The sequence below is a fragment of the Phyllobates terribilis genome, unplaced genomic scaffold, assembly GCF_046119375.1.
Source record: "Phyllobates terribilis strain yellow unplaced genomic scaffold, ASM4611937v1 Scaffold_1__5_contigs__length_1240528914, whole genome shotgun sequence".
NCBI classification, from domain to species: Eukaryota; Metazoa; Chordata; class Amphibia; order Anura; family Dendrobatidae; genus Phyllobates; species Phyllobates terribilis.
Genome location: NW_027362761.1, coordinates 359,292,982 through 359,308,731, shown reverse-complemented (window position 1 = coordinate 359,308,731; position 15,750 = coordinate 359,292,982). Strand labels below are relative to the sequence as shown.

The following is a 15,750-nucleotide window of genomic DNA, read 5'->3' as shown; positions in this document are numbered from 1 at the left end:
CGTGGATGCCAGGAATGGGCTGGCCTGAAGGAGGGTCTCCTCTTTTCCTGGTGCCCTCACAAGCCGTATCTGAAACAAAAAAGGGAAATCTGTAATAAAAAACAAACAAACCTAAAAGGTAGAAACGAGACCGAGTCCAGACCAGTGTCTGCCTCCTACCGACACTAAGCTTAAACTGATTTACTTTCTACCAGTTGGTGGGTGTATACTGCTGAGGAGAAGCAAACTTTTTTTTTTTTTTGCATAGTGTCAGCCTCCTAGTGGCAGCAGCATACACCCATAGTTTTCATGTCCCCCCAATGAAGCAATAAAGACATACCATTAATATACCGGAGATTTCACCTTGTGCAGTGTAATTCAATCAGGAATATCTGCAGTATAAATTGACAGCAGTCAAATGTAAAATCCACAACGCTGGTCAATTTACACTATGGGTTTTCTCCACACCATGTGGATTAGATGACATAAAATCTCATCCAAACAAGATCCACTGTAAGCACATCATATGTAGACATTCCCGGAAGTCTCCAGAACACTTTTATTTTCCTATACACACAAAAATGGTTGTTTTGAATAGTTTGTATATGACTTTAATTTATCATTTTGTACATGCATCATTCTACTGATATTTCTATGAAGAAAAAAGAAAAAAAAAAGTGCAATACCAAGAGCATGCTGCATTTGAACAAAACTACACAAACTAAAACACTGTATGTAGGCACTCTCATAGTTAACCATGAAATTATACATAACTATATTATATAAAATTTCAACCAACTTCAGTGTTTTAAACAAAAGTGCCACAGGCTGCCAAATTCGGTCCGATTTGTTACCTAAAACATTTTTTTTATTATGCCTTCAAATCAATTTTTTCATTAATGGTTCTTAAATCCAGAAGGACATTACAAACAGACAACAGGCAAAGATGTCGGCAAATTTTAAATATTAGAATACAGATGAAAATAAAAATATGTAAATTGATAAAACATAATACTGTAGACAAACTAAGGGCATGTGGAATTAGTACATGGCATTAGTTCAAAAAGAAACTATCGCTAGCCTGTAAGACCACAACCCTCTTGAACATGAGGGAGATAACTTTTTAATAAGTTTAAAAGGGTAAGACTATGATTCATTAAGCAGTTTGCATCTAATGTAAAAAAAAATAAACTTTGACATGTCACAAAAAGTTGGCAAAGCTGTCTGCGACTGACGAAAAGAAAATAACAAAACTTGCAAAATATTGGAGCATAAGTACACTGACATGTGAAAAAGACTTGTGTACGTTTCATATTCACTGAAAATACTGATTGAGCATGTTAATGAAATATGGAAGTCTGAATGTTTCCCAAGCAGGACTGATGACTTGTTTCAGGGAAGCCAACCAGCCAGCTCACGGTCATCTTTACATGCAATTGAATCAGACCCAGTACAAATGACGTTGTCAACCAATCCATAGTCATATGCAGATATTTTTCATGATAAATTGTTAACCTTGGTCACATTCTGCAATAGATGGATCTACTATGGTGGGTCATGGAAAAAGGAGGTTTGGTTTGTGTGATTTGTACAGGATAAGGATAAGAGCAGTCACCTATAGTTTAGGCATTTGTACACACAAGCTCATGCATAGAAACAAAACCATTTTGATGGACAATGTTCAAGCCTTCCTGCTCCAGCAAGAAGAAGTAGTAAACATGGTTTGGTATAGAAGTGATATAAACAGGATCTGTGCTTGATGCCAAGATAATGTGTCTGTACACCCATCATTGTTGAGGTCATCCAGGAGAGAATTATAAGGCGGCTGAGAAAATGCTGGCCCTCGGACACATCAGCAGAACATGTCGACGTGTCCTTAAAATTGCTTCTCCTGAAGCCATACCAAGTGACATAGTGCAATTGGCTTTGAGAAAATGTCACAAGCCTTTTTTTTTATGCTGGGAAGAGACCTGTGTATTATGAAAACTATTGCCATCTGCAATGAAGACCTCACATTAATGTCCATAACATGGTTGGTAATTTGAAAGCTCTCTTTTTAAAATATTTAATCCCCCAAAAGGTTCTGTGGCCCACATATTCGGGCAGCCACCTCCACACAGAGATATAGATATCTAAAAAATATTGCTGCTATTCTATACTTCAGTGAGCTCCCCATCTCTTTTGGTCATGCCCTCTGAAATTGCAACGGACCAGTCCAAGAGAATTCAAATAAGCTGAAAGACCTAGTGATATTTTGCAAAGATCCAAAGTAACTTAAGAATACCCCCACGGGCTGTTTGGTGTATAGTCAATGCCAAAATTTGCATGAAACCCACTTATAAACCGCTTCAAATTAAATTTTAATGGGAACTCCATGCAGTATAGAATACTGGCCAGAATTTTCCTCTGTAGACTTGGGGGGGGTGGAGGGAGGCACAGGGAGACAAAAAGTCACATCATTTTCCGATACAACTTCCAAAAGGAAAACACAACAGGTAGACAAGGGCAGAATATGGGGCTAATTCACAGCAGTTTGTGTGACTTTAAACTGCAGAACAACTAAAAGTCAGCTCCAGGTTGCTTCTGCGAATTTTCTAATATAATCAGACTAGAGTCAAGAGGCCCCTGAATGTTAGAGGTTCAGCTTATTGTGACTGATTTTGATGGGTTTGGTTGACTTTAATATATATTAGGGCCTTAAGGGAGCTAAATTAAGTAGACTGTGGCTTGTGTTAACTTCCCATGACTACTGGTGGCTTTTTGGAGGTACCAGTTTTCCAGGCCTTGTGCAGTCTTCACAAATCAGCGTTGTTTTTCTCCTGTTAGTCGGTGTTTCATCAGTATTTGAAAGATTTACAATTGTGTGTTTGGGACTCACTCCCAGGCTTTGAATTGCAGTTATTTTTGTGTAGGTTCTACTCCTGACTTTGGCTTACAAATATTGATGACACACTCAGCAAAAAATGAAGTGTGAAGAAGACCAAACACAATGGGCCAGATTCATCAGACCTTTTACACCAGAATAATGATGTAAAAAGATTTGGAAAAATCCCCATCAATAATTTTATCCCAGAATTTGCTCGCCATAGGACATCAAATACCATACCAAAGCTCGGCCAGAGGCTCCCTAATGGCTGGGAAATAGAATCCATACAATGCTCTGTGCGCCAGTTTGAAGCGAGTTACTCACTGGAAACTCATTTTTCAAACCTTTCAAATTTTCTCCAATGCCTTTTGTTCCCATAGAGTTTGCACCTATTTCTGAAAGTAATTTCAGATGGACAAAAATACATCTTGTAGAGAGTTGTATAAATGAGGAAATACAGTAGCGTGCCTGAACTCCTTTAAAGGGAATCTGTCGGTAGGATCAACCCTCCTAAGCCGTCTATATAGACATGCAGGTCATAGGAAGCGGAATAAAAAGGACACCTTGATATATGGGATCCAATATCTTCTTCCAGAGAAAGCGACATTTTACCTATATGTAAAGGAGCTGTTAAAATATAATCAGACACAGAGCACCCAGAGAATCTGCATTCAGAGCTTATTTTAAATGAAAGGAGGTATCAACAGTGAGACATGTAATGACTAACAGTCTGCTCTCTTGCTCTGCATGTCTCACACTGGTAACGCCTCCTTTCACTATGGAGAAAGGAGCAGACAAGCTACCAGTTCTCTAACCTATGTGATCAAAGAATTGAGGCTGGGGGTACATAGAATTAGATTTCACAGCTAGCTGATTAGAGGCTGGCACACAATTGTCTGTAGTGTGGAAGAACATAACATATACTGCCCACCTACTCTAGAACCGACCTTAGGAGGGGTGAGTAATCACAATACAACTAGGTCTGCAAAGTGCAAAAAAAACTACTGAATGAAATACATATTTTTTTTTTTTTTAATATAAATCAGACATTTTTTAAATTACAGTGGTCTTAAAAATGTTTAAACTGTAACAGTGTTATTGTTTTTTTTAAATTCATGTTTACATTACGTTAAAGTAAGCCGGTGTAGGAAACTGGAAGAAACGACAGGACGGGTTTTAGTCTTTATCAAGTGTTGCTGTACATCCAGTAAGAGGAAAAAAAAAAAAAAAAAGTGTAAAATAAACCCCATTTTTGGATCAACTACTGGAGACTGTCTTAACCAAAAGCTCTTTCCTGCAAACTGAGAACAAGCAGAAGATTACAATATCTTTGTTTCTGAATTCCACTGTGAGCTGTAGACACATTCTTGATAATTTACAGCAAAGAATTATTCAAGTTGTAGCGTTGTATGTAGTCCACTTCTACTATGGTTACTACCGCTTACAGTAACCTTTGCATGGTAATTTGGAGCCATGTCCAAAATTTTTGCAACTTCTTTTAAAGTGGAATGCCTTATTGCAATTCCCAGGAATTCAATTTAAAATGGTGGTGGCTCAAGCTTTTCCATTAGAGATTTAATCCATGTAGTGCCATTGATCAGTTTGGTGGTGGCAATTATGTATTCTGTCCCCCCATCCTCTAGCTGAGAAAGGAAACGCAAGGCGGCAATTTCAGCAAAGGTAACTCCACCAAGGAAAAAGATCAGCATCACTTTGTTCTCCCCTTGTTGACCTGAATAATTATAAAATGAGAAAAAAAGTTATAGTGAATACATACAAACCACAAACATTAAGCCCTTAGGGCTTTCTTATTGTTCCATTTTGTTTACAGGTCTTCTATAAAAAATAAAAATATAAAAAAAAATAATCAGTGATGGACAGGTCTGGTCACATGCCCTCCATCGGCAGCCATTATATGGTCGGTTTATAAGAAAAGCTTCCCAGAGGGCATGTACATAAGACGTCTTTTTCAGACAAAAAAAAGCTGCGGAAAGAGCATGGCCGGACTTTTGTGGATGAACGTATAAAAAATTAGTACTTACGTTTCTTCATGAGACCAGCTGGTAGGGACTGACGCTCTTCAAACTGAGGACCAGGAAGGATTTTAAGAACCTCCTCAATGCTTCTCCAACCTGGACGTACCAGAACCTGGGCCAGGCGCACACTAAGAGGAGCATAGCCACTGTACACATAGGAGATGTCATTCGGATTCTAGGTGTAAAAAGTGGACAAAAGCAAAGAGGGGAAAAAATTAGAGATGTTGATCTTCTATAACATTTTATGCAAATAATGCAATGATTGGTACCTTGACTGAATCTGACACAATCAGAGGAGAGATGAGTGAGACAGATGCTAATAAAGCACTTGAAGGGACAAAAATAGTAAAATATAAATAGGATTTTCTGGGCTGAAAAGAAAAGTCTGCAGTCACATAATGTTGTCATAGTTAGCAATGTGCACACTGTCATGATTCCCCTGTATTCACATTGTAAGTGGGCGATTACGTGACACCACGCATGTGATTTGCATACTTGCGATTACGTGCTGACTATATTATTATCAGCCACTTCCCTCAATGTCCTTTGATCGCCCGCTTTTGCTGTGGATACAAGGGCATTGTGACAGTATGCATAGTGCACACTGTCACAATTAGTCACACTGCAGACTATTCAGCCTGAAAAACACCTTTAAGATAAAGTTAGCACCGGCAGTCTTCTAAATGCAGACATGCACGCGAGGGTCCACACCAAGGAAGACAGCAAAGCAGAATCTAATATATATATAATTGTCTTATTCCGTCCGTCCGTCCAGGAAATCCCGCGTCGCTGATTGGTCCGGCCAATCAGCGACGCGGGATTTCAGAAAAAAGATGGCGGCCGTTAGCGGCTCATCTGCCGCCAAATTTAAACACGCTCTCCGGCCCTCACTAACACGGTTTGCTGATTGGTCGCGGCCGCTGGCGCAAAATTTATTGGCGCCAAATTTAAACACCGCTGTGCTGATTGCGCCCGGTGTACCGCATACATATTCTAGAATACCCGATGCGTTTGAATTGGGCCACCATCTAGTCACATCTATAAAAGGAAAAACACAAAGAAGCCTGCCTGTAGTTAGATTTACAAAGCTGCAGCGAAAAGTGAGGCATAAGCAGCCTCCAGTAAGTCCTAGAGTCGGGAATCCATGATGGCCAGGTTCTGAATACATCAAATATTAACCTATACATTCTGTATGGAGCATTTTCCAATTTGGTCTACATATATTAGTTTTATGGCAGGTACCTGTTCGTTAACGTCGTCCATCCAGAGACGCAGGGTCTTCCTGATGGTTGGGTAATTATTTCTACTGCCCACTTGTGCTTTTAAAAGCCCAGCCTTTTCCAGATTGTGCAGCGTCAGTATGTGCTCATAACCATAGGTCTGAAAGGCAAAACAGTACATTATATACTACGCTGGAAACAAAGTGTAAGGAAAAAGAAGAGAAAAAGACCCCGGTAAATATTATATTAGGGGACAAAAAACATGAACTCTGTTTAGTCAGTGATGACGTCCCTGTTTAAACTAACAGTTTACTTTACGAGTCCTCATTGGAGAAGAACTGAATTAACCCCTTCGCGATCTTGGGATTTTCCGTTTTTTGCTCCCAGAGCCATAGCGTTTTTATTTTTTGGTCAATATGGCCGTGTGAGGGCTTATTTTTTGCGGGACGAGTTGTACTTTTAAATGCCATTACTGGTTTTACCATATCGTGCACGGGAAAAAAATTCCAAGAGCGGTGAAATTGCAAAAAAAATGCAATTCCACAGTTGTTTTTTTGGTTTTTTTTTATTTCCACGTTCACTGGATGCTAAAACTGACCTGCCATTATTATTCTCCAGGTCATTACAAGTTCGTAGACACCAAACATGTATAGGTTCTTTTTTATTTAAGTGGTAAAAAAAAAATCCAAAGTTTGCTAAAAAAAAAAAAATAAAAAAAATGGCGCAATTTTCCGAGACTCGTAGCGTCTCCATTTTTCGGGATCTGGGGCCGGGTGAGGTCTTATTTTTTGTGCGCTGAAGTTTTTATTAATACCATTTTGAGGTAGATACGATGTTTTGATCGCCCGTTATTGCAATGTTGCGGAGACAAAAAAAACGCAGTTCTGGCATTTGGAATTTTTTTCTCGTTACGCCGTTTACCGATCGGATTAATTTTTTTTTTTTATATTGATAGATCGGGCGATTCTGAACGCGGCGATAACAATATGTGCATGTGGGGTTTATTTTTTATTATTTTATTTTGAATGGGGCAAAAGGGGGGTAATTTAAACTTTATTTTTTTAATTTTTTTTTAGTATTTTTAAAAACTTTTTTTTTTTTTTTTTTTTTTTTTTTTTACTTTTTGCATGCTTCAATAGTCTCCATAGGAGACTAGAAGCAGCAATTACCTGATCGCCTCTGCTACATAGAGGCGATGAGCAGATCACCTCTATGTAGCAGAAATGCTCCTGTACTATGAGCGCCGACCACTAGGTGGCGCTCATAGTGATCTTTACATGACAACCACTGGGGTCTACTGCAGACTCAGGGTTGTCCTGACCACCCATCGGTGACCCGCGATCACGTGACGAGGTCACCGATGGGCGGGGCTAACCGCCGGAGCCCTCACTGAACCGGGGGTGATGGCCTGGGGCGTACTAATACGCCCTGGGCAAGTAAGGGGTTAAACTTCTCTTTTCTGGAGCCAATCTCTGCTTTGAAATTAATGATTAAAAAAACTGCAACCAAAGCCTATGTTATCAAAATTTATTGATAAAGTTAACTGGCTAGTAAATTTGGAAAAAGGCATATAGCTAAAAAGATGCTATCTCTAAATTTGACAAGATATGGGGTCCATGAATTGATGGCTCTGGTTTGACATCTAAGGAACTGAGGAGATTTCGCCCCGGCTTGCTTTGAGTTACGTTTATATGATGCCTCAAATTAAACTTCTTTGAAAATTAATAAAAATGTTATTCGTACTTCCACAAGTTCTATGTAATTGGATTGACTATTGTTAATATGTTCAAATATTTGTTCATCTAATTCTGCTGGTTTTGCAGAGCCAGGATGTATAAATAACTCATGTTTAAGGCTTCTTAAGGTTGGGGGTGGAGAACTGTTTCTCTCCAATGTTTGTCTGGTGGTGGTTTTTTTTTTTCCCCCTTTGTGAAAATCTTTATAAAAATGAATAAAAACATGTGAAAAGTGTGAACTACAGCTATTGTCAGAGGAGGATCCATGTACAGTGTGATGCTAAAAAGAAAATCTACAAGAATGATGAGCCATTTTTTCTGTCAATGGTTTCCTGCCAGGATAGTTCTTAGCCATGCCGGGCATATAGGCCGACAAACGAGGCTCTTCTCACAATGCAATTGTTTCCAGCAGGATGTGGTGCATCTAATTTACAATAGGTTAATATTCTTCACATTTAATGTAATTCTTCATGCATTTATAGTATAAAGGATAGAATATTCTACGAGTTAACATGAAATGTTTACCTGCAAGATCTCTTTCTTGTAGAAGTCCAGTACTTTTTGCTTTAGACCTGTGTTGCATATGGACTGAAGGCATACCAGTCTGAGGATCTTTATTAACGGATCCTTTTTTGCTATACAATCTTCTATGTATGGATTAATCTGATAGAAATATAGAGAGCAATGAAAAACTGACATACACGTTACACAATCCCAGGATATCCAGGAATGCACTGGTTACTAATGTAAGACACAAAATAGTTCACATCAGATAACCAAGTTGATAAAGGAATGACTAGCATATGCCACCCAATACACACACACAGACACCAAAAGTTTGGACACACCTTCTCATTTAAAGATTTTTCTGTATTTTCATGACTATGAAAATTGTACACTCACATTGAAGGCATCAAAACTATCAATTAACACATGTGGAATTATATACTTAACAAAAAAGAGTGAAACAACTGAAAATATGTCTTATATTCTAGGTTCTTCAAAGTAGCCACCTTTTGCTTTGATGACTGCTTTGCACACTCTTGGCTTTCTCTTGATGAGCTTCAAGAGGTAGTCACCAGAAAATGGTTTTCACTTCACAGGTGTGCCTTGTCAGGTTTAATAAGTGGGATTTCTTGCCTTATAAATGGGGTTGGGACCATCAGTTGTGTTGTGCAGAAGTCAGGTGGATGCACAGCTGATAGTCCTACTGAATAGACTGTCAGAATTTGTATTATGGTAAGATAAAAGCAGCTAAGTAAAGAAAAACCAGTGGCCATCATTACTTTAAGAAATGAAGGTCAGTCAGTGCGAAAAATTGGGAAAACTTTGAAAGTGTCCCCAAGTGCAGTTGCAAAAACCATCAAGCGCTACAAAGAAACTGGCTCACATGAGGACCGCTCCAGGAAAGGAAGACCTCTGCTTCTGAGGATAAGTTTATCCGAGTCACCAGCCTCAGAAATCGCAGGTTAACAGCAGCTCAGATTAGAGACCAGGTCAATGCCACACAGAGTTCTAGCAGCAGACACATCTCTTCAACAACTGTTAAGAGGAGACTTTGTGCAGCAGGCCTTCATGGTAAAATAGCTGCTAGGAAACCACTGCCAAGGACAGGCAACAAGCAGAAGACACTTGTTTGGGCTAAAGAACACAAGGAATGGACATTAGACCAGTGGAAATCTGTGCTTTGGTCTGATGAGTCCAAATTTGAGATCTTTGGTTCCAACCACCGTGTCTTTGTGCGACGCAGAAAAGGTGAACGGATGGACTCTACATGCCTGGTTCCCACCGTGAAGCATGGAGGAGGAGGTGTGATGGTGTGGGGGTGCTTTGCTGGTGACACTGTTGGGGATTTATTCAAAATTGAAGGCATACTGAACCAGCATGGCTACCACAGCATCTTGTAGCGGCATGCTATTCCATCCGGTTTGCGTTTAGTTGGACCATCATTTATTTTTCAACAGGACAATGACCCCAAACACACCTCCAGGCTGTGTACGGGCTATTTGACTAAGTAGGAGAGTGATGGGGTGCTACGCCAGATGACCTGGCCTCCACAGTCACCAGACCTGAACCCAATCGAGATGGTTTGGGGTGAGGTGGACCGCAGAGTGAAGGCAAAAGGGCCAACAAGTGCTAAGCATCTCTGGGAACTCCTTCAAGATTGTTGGAAGACCATTTCCGGTGACTACCTCTTGAAGCTCATCAAGAGAATGCCAAGAGTGTGCAAAGCTGTCATCAAAGCAAAAAGGTGGCTACTTTGAAGAACCTAGAATATAAGACATATTTTCAGTTGTTTCACACTTTTTTGTTAAGTATATAATTCCACATGAGGTAATTCATAGTTTTGATGCCTTCAGTGTGAATGTACAATTTTCATAGTTATGAAAATACATAAAAATCTTTAAATAAGAAGGTGTGTCCAAAGTTTTGGTCTGTACTGTATATATATATTGCTCAAAAAAATAAAGGGAACACTTAAACAGAATATAACTCCAAGTAAATCAAACTTCTGTGAAATCAAACTGTCCACTTAGAAAGCAACACTGATTGACAATCAATTTCACATGCTGTTGTGCAAATGAAATAGACAATAGATGGAAATTATTGGCAATTATCAAGACACCCTCAATAAAGGAGTATTTTTGCAGGTGGGGACCACAGACCACATCTCAGTACCAATGCTTTCTGGCTGATGTTTTGGTCACTTTTGAATGTTAGTTGAGTTTTCACACTTGTGGTAGCATGAGACGGACTCTACAACCCACAGAAGTTGCTCAGGTAGTGCATCTCATCCAGGATGGCACATCAATGCGAGCTGTGGCAAGAAGGTTTGCTGTGCGTCAGCGTAGTGTCCAGAGGCGCTACCAGGAGACAGGCTAGTACACCAGGAGACGTGGAGGGGGCCGTAGGAGGGCAACAACCTAGCAGAAGGACCGCTACCTCCGCCTTTGTGCAAGGAGGAACAGGAGGAGCACTGCAAAATGACATCCAGCAGGCAACAAATGTGCATGTGCCTGCACAAACGGATAGAAACCGACTCCATGAGGGTGGTATAAGGGCCCAACGTCCACAGATGCTCATAGCCCAACACCATGCAGGACGCTTGGCATTTGCCACAGAACACCAGTATTGGCAAAGTCGCCACTGGCGCCCTGTGCTCTTCACAGATTAAAGCAGGTTCACACTGAGCACATGTGACAGACGTGACAGAGTCTGGATACACCGTGGAGAGCGATCTGCTGCCTGCAACATCCTTCAGCATGGCCGATTTGGCAGTGGGTCAGTAATTGTGTGGGGTGGCATTTCTTTGGAGGGCCGCACAGCCCTCCATGTGCTCCCCAGAGGTAGCCAGACTGCCATTAGGTACCGAGATGAGATCCTCAGACCCCTTGTGAGACCATATGCTGGTGCAGTTGGCCCTGGGTTCCTCCTAATGCAGGACAATGCCAGACCTCATGTGGCTGGAGTGTGTCAGCAGTTCATGCAAGATGAAGGCATTGAAGCTATGGACTGGCCCGCCCGTTCACCAGACCTGAATCCGATTGAGCACATCTGGGACATCATGTCTCGCTCCATCCATCAACGTCACGTTGCAGCACAGACTCTCCAGGAGTTGGCGGATGCTTTAGTCCAGGTCTGGGAGGAGATCCCACAGGAGACCATCCGCAACCTCATCAGGAGCATGCCCAAGCATTGTAGGGAGGTCATACAGGCACGTGGAGGCCACACACAATACTGAGCCTCATTTTGACTTGTTTTAAGGACATTACATCAAAGTTGGATCAGCCTGTAGTGTGTTTTTTTCACTTTAATTTTGGGGGGGGTGACTCCAAACCCAGGCCTCTATTTGTTAATAAATTTGATTTCCATTGATGATTTCTGTGTGATTTTGTTGTCAGCACATTCAACTTTGTACAGAACAAAGTATTCAATGAGAATATTTCATTCAGATCTAGGATGTGTTATTTTAGTGTTCCCTTTATTTTTTTGAGCAGTGTATAGTATAAATATATATATATATATATATATATATATATATATATATATATATATATATATATATATATATATATATATAATCTGTGTAACGAATGCTGACTATGATGGTGATGCACAGAAGTTGCAGTTATAAAAGGTGAAATAAATAGTACTACTTCAATGCAATATATAGAAAACAATACAGGACAGCAAAATGTGCCAAATGATTGCACACTGCAGTCCACAATGTACTAGGAAAAAAAAGAAAAGAAAAAAGGGGGGTACAAATTATAGTAACTACACATGGAGTACCAACCTTATCAGTGTCAAACCCAGACATAAATTCTTGCTCCACTGTCAAATTGTCAAAAAAGGCTTCCGAAGCTGAAGAGAAGCATATATATAGAAAATGCATTGGACAACATGCAGAAGTTCAAGTTACTGATGATGCTGCACAGTCATTTGGAAGCATATTAGAATAGCAGAAAGGATGGCAATGGATATAGTCAGGTAGATTGGATTTTACTGTTAAAGATAAACTGTTAGAATATACAGCATACATTTGCTGAGATTTGCTCAATCAGTAATGGGTACATCAGATACATGTGTCACTGTATGGAGCTTTTCAGCATAGGCAGTTCCTATCCTATCCACCCCTGCTACTTTGTTAAAAGGGCCTGTCAGCACAGAATTACTTTTGAAACCAAGTACAAGCGCTTGATGCTTCATGGCTGGGTCAATCATTTATATACATCTTCCCACCTTCTTGGTTTCCAACTATCTTCACTAGTGATGAGCGAGTATGTTCTGTTAACCCTTTCGCCGAGTACGCTCGGGCCGAGCTCCGAGTATTTACAGCTGCTCGGTGATATGGTTGAATCGCTCCCATGTGCATGATTTGCAACTGTTTGACAGCTTTATTACATGTGAGGAATGTCTATTTCTTACACATTCCTCACATGTAATAAAGCTGTCAAACAGTTGCAAATCATGCACACGGGAGCGATTCAAACGCATCACCGAGCAGCTATAAATACTCGGAGCTCGGCCCGAGGATACTCGGCGAAAGGGTTAATAGAACATACTCACTCAACACTAATCTTCACCCTTCTCTGGCCTAATAAAGGCAAAGCTGTCAAATAAGAGGGGGGGGTGGAGATTGAGGGGAAACAAGCGGGAGGAAGATGAATTTAAATGATTGGCCCCGCCATGAAACACAGAGCGGCGAGAATTAGTTTGAACACTCGTCCTGTGCTGACAGTCCCTTTAACCCCTCTCTCTGACAAGTGTGGCTGGTTGTGACAGACTCCCCTCCCCCACAGCTTCACAATCTTATGAAAGCTGCTCAGACTGTACTGACATATTAGAAAATCAGTGCAGAGATAAGAGTAGATTGACCAGATGTTTAAAGTCTATGGGCCGTCGTGAAGTAGTTAAAGGCGTTGTCTGGTCCAAACCGATAAGCTTGCAGTTACTCTGTGTGACTGCAGACTTATGAATTCCCCCAGATCACGCACTGTGCGCTGCAGGGATTCGCCGGTTTCAGACCCGGTAACAGAGGGTATGTATGAGTTATACATACTCCCGGCCAGTGGGCGTGGCCTCTATCTCAATACACTTGTATTGAGCCGAGGCTGCGCCCCATGTAGTGATGCGGCCGGCCAGTAGGTGTGTCCAACTAGAGGGCGCGGCCTCACACCATGCAAGTGTATGGAGAGCGAGGCCATGCTCACTGGCTGGGAGTGAGTATGTATAACTCATACATACCCTCCGATCCCAGGTTTGAAACTGGAGAAACCCCGCAGTGTGGGCGCTAGGGATGATTCATAAGTCCGCAGTCAGAGTGACTGCAGACTAATCAGTTTTGACCAGACAACCCCTTTAAGAGTACGTGCAGACAGTCTTGAAGAATTTTTAAGGTTTCTGCTTGAAAAACTCTTTGTACATATAGCCTAATAGTTCAGTCAGCCTGCCCATACTAGACTGCAGAAATAAAATAATTGTTGTTGCAGAAACGAGTTTTTCCTTCACTTAACAAGAAGCAGTGACCCAGAGCAGAAGCCAGGACGGAAAGATAAAATGGCAAAAGGTTTTTTTTTTTTTTTTTTTTTAGCTTTACCTCACTTGGAATTTTACCCCCGCTTTTCAAGTAGATTACATAGTAAAAGGGGAATGGGGTCATTCAAAACTACAACTTGTGCAGCAGAAAAATACCCTACAGCAACATTGCCGCAAAAAAATAAAATAAAAATTAATGCCACTTACTCGTTATATCCTTTATGAGTTCTGCAATAGATGTGTGATTTGCTAAAGACGCTCGTTCAGCTTGCATATGTGGCAGTTGCGAGACAAATTGCTTGATTTCACCTACAGTTTTGGCATTGTGTCTCCCCTTTATTTGGAAAAGTAAACAAAGAATTTGTTCAGGATATTAAAATGTTGCTGAACTTTTCTAATTTAACCAAATTTATATACAAAATTTAAAACTTTAACTGAAAAGATTCAATAAGATCAGAAAAAAAGATCTCGATTCAAAATGCTATGACGTTAACTAAACAAACATTACAATATGAAAAGTGCGTACATTATTTAAAGGTTTGGAAAATCTGAACTAAACACAACTGGAAATCAGATGCATAATGCTTGGTGTGACGTGGCGGGCAAGTCCTGGCATGTGGTGGATAATTATGCCTGGCTGTAAAACCTCCAATTTCAGCAGGGCATCCAATCTTATTATCACCTTTTACAGAGGTCTTTTTTTTTTTTTTTTTCCCCCAGGCCAAGTATTTAAATCAGATAAAGATAAAATTAACCTTGCCAACATGTCACAAAAATAAACCTAAGCCAAATTGTCTTACATAAAAATCCTTAACATTTAAACCCAAATTCAACAGATCACCCGAACTGAATTTATATTGACCAATTACTGTCCTTTAAGTTAGTTCTCTTCTCCTGATATCCCCGTAACGTCAGCATGTCATTTCAGGATAGACGAGCAATATCAGATTGATGATAGTGGGACACCTTGGCATCACCACTGATTGATCAGACTACTACGCTTGACCCTTTTATAGTTCACCAGGACCAGCACTGTATATATATTTCAGAACCCCTGGATCTAGTATTGCGTAAAACACTTCAGCGGTAGGCACAATCGTTACCCAACATATGGCGGTTTGCCCAATGACCATTTCTGGAAAGCTGTCAGGATATCCAGCCATAAGTGCTGGGGGTAGAATCCCCACCAATTTGATATCAATAGCTTGTCCAAAGGTTAGGCTATATATATAAAAAAAAAAAAAAAAAAATAGAATTAGACTTACTGGTAATTTGGTTTCTAATAACCCTCCACGACAGCACTAAAGGAGGATGTCACCCCACCCTAATAGGGACGGGAAAAACTAATAGGTCAAATAGCCCCTCCCTCATCCTCCCTCCAGTGTTTTTATAAAAAGGACCACACAAGTACGGATGCTTCAAATTATATTTATTCTCATTCAAATTAAATGATTTTTTGGCTAACCAAGCCAGGGAGGGAATTACCCGTGCTGTCGTGAAAGGTTATTAGAAACCGAATTACCGGCAAGTCTAATTCTATTTTCTCCAATAACCCCCCACGACAGCACCAAAGGAGGAGTACCAAAGACTAATGTTAGGGAGGGACAACAGCCTGAAGCACTTTCCGCCCAAAGGCCAAGTCTTTAATGGACATTAAATTAAGTTTGTAATGATAGTGAAGGTATGGACTGAGGACCACGTAGCTGCTCTCCATATCTGCTCGACGGAAGCGTTAGCTTTCTCTGCCCAGGAGACGGATATGGCTCTAGTAGAATGCGCTTTCAGCTTCTCTGGCGGTGAGAGATTTTGGATCTGGTAGGATTTTACAATTGCTTTCTTGATCCAACTAGCAATAATACTCTTCGAGACTTTCT

At 40.5% G+C, this 15,750-nt stretch overlaps 1 protein-coding gene across 1 annotated transcript in view; it reads right to left on the bottom strand.

Annotated features, from left to right (window-relative positions):
* Positions 1–3,854: 3,854 nt before the first annotated feature.
* Positions 3,855–15,750, bottom strand: part of VPS33A (VPS33A core subunit of CORVET and HOPS complexes) — a 33,076-nt gene continuing 21,180 nt past the window's right edge. Inside the window, exons 8-13 of the mRNA XM_073676252.1 lie at positions 14,084–14,210; positions 12,135–12,202; positions 8,363–8,500; positions 6,124–6,261; positions 4,888–5,056; positions 3,855–4,577 (exon numbers count right to left, since the gene is read on the bottom strand). Of these exons, the coding sequence (XP_073532353.1) occupies positions 4,384–4,577; positions 4,888–5,056; positions 6,124–6,261; positions 8,363–8,500; positions 12,135–12,202; positions 14,084–14,210 (834 nt within the window). The 3' untranslated portion in view covers positions 3,855–4,383. The remainder of the gene's footprint in view (positions 4,578–4,887; positions 5,057–6,123; positions 6,262–8,362; positions 8,501–12,134; positions 12,203–14,083; positions 14,211–15,750) is intronic.